General features: G+C 46.8%; 1 protein-coding gene across 1 annotated transcript; it reads left to right on the top strand.

The window, feature by feature from the left end:
* The first annotated feature begins 285 nt into the window (after positions 1-285).
* Positions 286-2,833, top strand: nog2 (noggin 2). Its single transcript, XM_069664673.1, has one exon. The coding sequence runs from the start codon at positions 1,478-1,480 to the stop codon at positions 2,111-2,113; it is 636 nt and encodes a 211-aa protein (XP_069520774.1). The 5' UTR covers positions 286-1,477; the 3' UTR covers positions 2,114-2,833.
* The last annotated feature ends 4,114 nt before the right edge of the window (positions 2,834-6,947 follow it).

Raw genomic sequence — 6,947 nt, 5'->3', positions numbered from 1 at the left:
CGAGAGATTCTTTTATATACACAGAACTGTTCGTGTTGTAGAATATTGCGCTATATTACGGAATAAAACTGGAGCTTTAGGACCCAGATGATCTGTGTGATTGAGGCTGATATTTTCCACGTTGTGAGGGGAGGGGGTGGCCCGGAGGGGGGGCTGTCAATCATAGTGAAAGTGGCCGGGGTGGGCAGGCCCCTCTGACACTTTGTACCGTCGGAGGGGGATATTTAACTTGGGACTGAGCAGCACTCGCTACAGACACACTCACACACAGTGTGCCTAAGCAAAGAAACGCTCCAGCGCCAAGTCTCTCAGACTGCTGAAGTAGGAGCGACTCAGTAGGAGCTTCTGTAGCAGCTTTCAAAGGAGGAGAGACGCTCCCTCAGGAATTGACCGCTTGCATCGGCCGCGCAAAAGGGCTCCACATTTTGGACAGTCTCGTTATGCAGCGACAGAAGGATCCAGAGCTTTTCTGAAAGGATTCAGCGATGCCAAAGTGGAAGGAACTCTGAACTAACAGCGTTAACTGACTTTCTGCAGTTTGCATTTGATATGCACTGACACTGCGCGCTTTTGTTTTTATTCCATGCACAGCCAAGAGTTTTGTGGGAATGTTACAGCCTGAGACTTTGTTGTAAAGAGCCGCTCTGCGATTTGGAACATCCCCTGGAAAAGATAAATGGCTGTTATTTCATAAATTGAGATTGCATCCCACTGCGGAGCATTTTTCTCCAAGTTTTTGGACTTTTTCAGTGAGCTGCACACAGCGACGGCTGGAATACCACACGGGACTGGCTGCGGAGACGTTTTTCTTCAGTCCATGGATTGTGCACCCCTGGGACCTTGTCAAACCTGAGAGCGTCAGGCGACGTTAGGAGAAGCCACGTTTATAAAAGCCGTGCGTAAAAATAACATTGGCCAAGGCAGCCCTCATTGCCGGGCGCGTGACATTTCAAACTTGGTGAAGTACTCTTTTGTGCGCCCTTCTCTCTCCCTGTGGACGCTCCGGATCTATTCTGTCTCTTTAGAAAACACTTCATTCCATGCAGCTCTCGCCTCGGCCGCTGTCATCCAGTGTAGACAGTTCGTCGTGGCTTCGAGTCCCCGGGGTAACCATGACAACCGAAAGAAACCCAAAGTGAATCCAAAGGAGCGGGGTGAGGCCGGAGAGAGCGTGAATAGAGTTCTCCCCATTTTGTTTTTCTGCTTTTTTTGTTTAGACTAAACACTTTTTTTTTTGCAAAGCAGAGGCACAGCTCCGCGCTGCAGGGTTGCAAAGTTGAAGGAGCCCTAAAAAGCAAAGCAGTGCGCTCCATGTCATTCAAACCCGGCGCGGTCTATTAAAAGTATCGCCTTGCTGGTGACTGAACTTCTACTATTTATGAAGCCCCGGGCAAGAGATTGCAGAGAAAACAGAAACCGGGAAAAGTACTGAATCTTATTTACGCGAGAAGAGCCGGTGCGTAAAACAGGAGGAATAATGGGCCTCTCACAAACGCTTCTCTTCTACCTGCTGCTGTGCGTCCACCTTGGAGTTTCCCAGCCTTTCCTTCGCCTCCGTCCATCGCCCAGCGATCACCTCCCCGTGCCCGACCTCAAGGAGGACCCCGACCCGGAGTACGACCCCCGGGAGCAGGACTTGGCCGAGAGGACTCTGAGGAAAAAGCTCGGCAGCAACTTTGACCCCAGCTTCATGTCCATCAGCTCGCCCATGCTGGTGAACCTCTCCGCGTCAGACAACCAGGTGAAGCTGCAGGGGCCCATGCCCAACGAGATTAAAAAGCTGGACCTCACAGAGACCCCCTATGGGAAGCGGGTCAAAGTGGGCAAGAAGGCCCGCAGGAAATTCCTGCAGTGGCTGTGGACCTACACGCACTGCCCGGTGGTGTACACCTGGAAGGATTTGGGCGTGAGGTTCTGGCCGCGTTACATCAAGGAGGGGAACTGTTTCTCTGAGCGCTCGTGCTCCTTCCCCGAGGGGATGTCGTGCAAACCCGTCAAGTCAATCAACAAGATTTTCCTGCGGTGGTATTGTCAAGGCTTTCTAAAACAGAAATACTGTACGTGGATACAGGTGCAATACCCAATCATCTCAGAGTGCAAGTGCTCGTGCTGATTTTCTCTAAGGAAGGAGAGGTGGTGGTCGCGCGGGGAGTGGACTGGAAATACGGTTTCTATTGCACTGTTAACTCTCTACAGAGGTGGGCACCATAGCAAATCTATTTTTTTATATAGCATTTTAAGTGAAATACCAACATTGTACATATTTAAGAAAATGCAGCTATTTTTTCTAATTGAACCAGGACCATATTTTATTCTCAGCCCTGAAACGTGTTTTTGGGGGAACACGAGCACTTCAGAAGGAAGAGCTTTTTTTTTTTTTCATATTTTTATGAGACATTGAAGATGGAATGCATATGCTACACTTCTCCAAGAGGTGACCTTTTTTTTTTTTTTCAACTGAACATTGATGCTGACTGTTATTTCACTGCAATGCTGCCTAGAGTTTTTGTATAATATTAATATCAATAATAATTAAATTGTAAAAAAAAAAAAAAAAAAAAAAAAAAAAAAAAGAAGTTGAGGTTAAAGATATATATAAAGGCGTGAACTCAGCTTTTTTTGGAATACATAGTATTGTAGAAATAAACAAATCTGTACGTTTTATTTATTATTTTAACGATTGTGAGTATAGAGCATAAGGAAAGAGAATAGCAGAGTATACCAGAAAAAAATATGGGAGATGTCTACTTGAATATTTCTAAAAATTGAAAAAAAATTCAATAAAATAAATAAAAAAGTAAAACATATCGGTGTACATGTTATGTTTACACGTTTTAGCAATAAAGTCGATGTTTCCAACGTGTTTTAGTGTCAAGCCATGTTGCTTACAACGAGGGTCTATAAGCAGGGGGGCGTGTACACTGTAAGAAACATCATCTGATCAACGTGTCTTATTCCGTCCAAGAAAGAGTTGCTGCTGGCTCATGTGTTTGTCTTGTTTGTAACTGTTTCATTTGAAGGGTTTTTCTAAAAATGTGTGTCATGAATCGGAAATGCGTAAAATGGATCCAAGTTTTAAGAAACAGACTGATATTTTTTACAGTGTAGACGGCCGGGCTCCGGAGGGGAGTGAAGTTACAAACTGCACAGTAAGTCCAAGCTTCAGTGATTCTGTGTGGACTGCCTGACGCTCCACGCCGTCACACTGATTTGAGAAAGGGCTGATTTACTACGCTGCGTAATGCGCAACACATACCTCCAGCGCCTCCACAGAACTGGCATTCATTTGTCTCCTCCACAGAGAGAGAGAGAGAGAGAGAGAGGGAGAGAGAGGAGAAGGGAGGAGGAGAGAAGGAGAGGAGAGGCACGCACATTCATCTGCCATGTCTGCGCACAGGCTCGTCTCAGGGGCTCCGAGGTGTTAACATAATGCGTAAAATATGATTCAAACATTTCAAACAGTGTCACATGATGAAATGGCGAGCGCTTACGCGCGAGCCAGGGGCGTCTGGGGTCTGTGCTTTTTACTCTGGAAGCTCCACACAAGTTCCACTGAGGTATTTGTATAGAGGTGGACTGGAGCAGACCGGCGCCTATTCAAGTCTGACCGCCCTGGAGAGAGAGAGGGAGAGAGAGAGAGAGAGAGAGGGAGAGAGAGAGAGAGAGAGAGGGAGAGAGAGAGAGAGAACACAAAGCCCATAAAACAATGGTCAACTGTTTTTCACGTTAGCAGACTATTAATTGGAGAGCTGCTGTCTGCGAGTTAAAGAGATATGGCCAATTAAACGCGCAGGGAAATGAAGTCCTGTGAAATCAAAGCGTCATTTTCAGTGAGTAGGCTTTTTTATAGTGTTTATATTATTCTTTAAACACAATCAACGACTTGAACAGAGCTATGACTAAACGTCTGAGAGCTAAAAGCAGCGTGTGTAGTGTTTCCACTGAGCGCATCTTGTGTGCGTTAAAGTGATTTGTGTTTTTGCGGCCAGAGTTGGATTTGACACTTGCCGCCCGGTTATTGTGACAGAACCGCTGAGGGGATTTGGTAAGCGGAGGAGAAGAACGGCAGCCTGCCAGCGGAGGAGGAGGAGGAGGAGGAGGAGGTGGAGGAAGAGGAGGAGAAGGGGGGGCTGCTTTCCTTACTGTCAGCTTCTTTCTTGATGATGTCTCGGGGTTTTTAGAAACTGCGTCTCTGACTCGACGGCGCCACTCAGCCGCCCCCTCTCGACTGCGCAGAATGAGGCACTTTGGGAAACAGTAACCCTTTCAGGCTCTGCCCGGAGAGTATTTTAGAAGCGTGTGAAAGGCAATACGCCGCCCTGGCTCCAGCCAGTTAGGTGCGCACCTTTTAGAAACAGACCCTGCCAGCCAGTCAGATCAGGGGTGCTCAAAGTGGGGTCCTGGGACCTCCAGGTGGTCCTTGAGGGGATCATTGGGGGTCAGGCAATATGATGAACAGTTTAATATCAGCAGAGTACTCATTCTCTCCTTACTGACATGAAATAAAGATCCAAATGCATGATCAGAACATGTTTAATGGCTAATATTGTAAAACTTAACACTATCCTGAAAGTCTGATCACATAAGCTCACACTTCTCTGCTCCAAATCCAGCCCCCGCAGCTTCAAATCCACCCAACATCCTCTAAATTAACTCCGTCCTACAAATAGACACCTTTGAACACAGAGTTAATATAGCAGCGTCCAACACGGTTGGAGGTTAAATACAGACCAGTGTGGGTTTTCTTCCTCAAATGAGAAGCTGTCAGAGAGCACTGTCTTCGCTCATACATGCTGACTGCATCACAGCTTCATAAAAACTATAGAAACGTGTCACAAAATGTAAAGATACGCTTTTACAATCCGTATGTCGACAGGCGGACCTTTGATTGACACGTCACCCTGAGAGAGAAGGAGAAAACGCCTCCTCATGAACGCCGCATGTGAGGCGTTGACACGTCAGAGCTGCCCGCGTTCACACGCTGTTCATAAAGATGTCAGGACGCGGCGGCCTTCAGCCTGTCAGGCGCTCAGCATCCTCACACAGAAATATATGAACCCCCAGATCATAAATACAGTTTTGCATGTTCTTTTAAGCTTCATGTGTATTTAAACGCACCATAAAGCCGCCTGAAGACTCAAATAAAGGCCTGGAGATGATTAGGATGAGGACGATGGGGGAGGACGCTGGGGGAGGGGTGGCGATCTTTTTGTGGTGAGGATGACGAGGCTCTGTCTGCTGATGAGGTCGATTATTATGATGGATTGTGGGAAAAAAGCATCCATACCTGTGCGAGCGCACACACACAGAACAGTGTGTTTTCTGATTGCACACACACATCTCCGGCGTGTGTGCAGCGGGCTGACAGACAGACAGAGACGGAGACAAGGGTCTGTGGCTGTAAGTAAGGCCCAAACCCCGTGGTTGTAAAAGCCAGTGAGTCAGCAGTGCTGAGGTTATTGATGATGACAGGGTATTAGATGGAGCACTGAGGGGAGGGAGGGCACACACACACACACACGCACACACACACACACATAAATGGAGTCACCGCAGATGATACCCAGCATTCCGTCAGACCACCAACCCCGGCCTGTGGTGTCTGGAGGTGTGTGTGTTGTAGATGTAGATGTGTGTATGAGAGAATGGAAGTGCGTTTTCACGGATCTATTACAGTCTTCCTGGTGGTCTTCAGATGATTGGTCACTTTCTGAACCACCACAAGGGCCCTGATTGGTTTATTTATCTGCCTGAAATGTATGTCTGTGTTTGCGTGTGTTTAGGATGAGAGGTTTTATTCACGGGTTTCAAAAGACAGATCCTGGATCATCCGTCCACCCTGATGTCACCCATCCATCACAAACCTGACCTGGAGTCAGCAGCAGTGGGCACAGAATTCACAGCATGCCTCTGCATCAACACGGCGGCCATCTTTGCCGACAAACAACAGGTGAACATAGTCGAATAACAGGTGATTGTAATCAAACTCCAGCCGTCGGCAACAAGCAGCGCTGATGACGATTAAGCAGACGGGTAATGCAGTGGAGATGCATGCAATGCCACGGAGAGGCATGAGTGCAGTCATCCATCACAGGGCTGCATCACTTCGATCTGCGTTTGTTTTTAGGGTTATTTGTCCTCATGTTTGTCCACGAATTTGCTGCAAATCCAAAGAGCTTTGTATTGTTTTTAAGTCTGTTGTGACCATAGACTGTATAAAAACATGGCCGACATGACAGCTCCCTAAAAGTGAAGCCAAAACATCTCTATCGCCCCCTGCTGACTGGCTGCAGTATAGGTCATAAAGCCCGCCTCCTCCATGTTAACAGATGGGACATAAGTCAAACTATAAAATCAAAATACATGCCAAAAACATTTTTCTCAAACATGGTTTCTGTCATTATAGTTAGTTCTCATCATGAGTTTTTATTCGTTGCTCTAAAAAAGGATGACTGACAGCTCTGTTGACAAATCCGGCTCCTGCAGCCGATCTGTTCCTGATTATCAGAGTAGAGGAGGAACGACGAGAGGAGACGTAACTAAAACAATCACTACAGTCACTGAAGTTTTCATATCTGTGAACGTCTGCTTCAGACCAACACAAGAAGCTGTTCTGCTGTTAAACACGGCAACATGCGGGATCTTCACCATTTTATCGGCAAGCTTAATGTGTTTTGGTTAGCGGAAGGGGCGGGACATCGAGACTGAGGCTCAGCTGACTCTGGCTCCAAATGTGCGAGATCGCAGCGATATATTAGCTTATCTTTATACAAGAGGAGGTGGAGACGCGTTCTTTATTTAGAGTCAATGGACTCTGATCCTCTTGAACCCACTGTATGTTATTAATCTTATCTCTTTACTTTTTCACACTCTTGATGTCTTTATCTCTGTTAGCCAACTGATGTCTGTTTCATGCATTCTGTGTCCTTGGGGCTTCTGTTGAACAC

This window comes from Semicossyphus pulcher, unplaced genomic scaffold (genome assembly GCF_022749685.1).
Source record: "Semicossyphus pulcher isolate SPU_LCO1_2020_fin unplaced genomic scaffold, fSemPul1.0.p SCAF_16, whole genome shotgun sequence".
Lineage (NCBI taxonomy): Eukaryota > Metazoa > Chordata > Actinopteri > Labriformes > Labridae > Semicossyphus > Semicossyphus pulcher.
Note: the sequence above shows the minus strand (reverse complement) of the source record. Positions and strands in the feature narration are given on the sequence as shown.

Bases quoted from the DNA above. Each gene is read 5' to 3' on its own strand.
- nog2 (XM_069664673.1), top strand. From the start codon at position 1,478: ATGGGCCTCTCACAAACGCTTCTCTTCTACCTGCTGCTGTGCGTCCAC.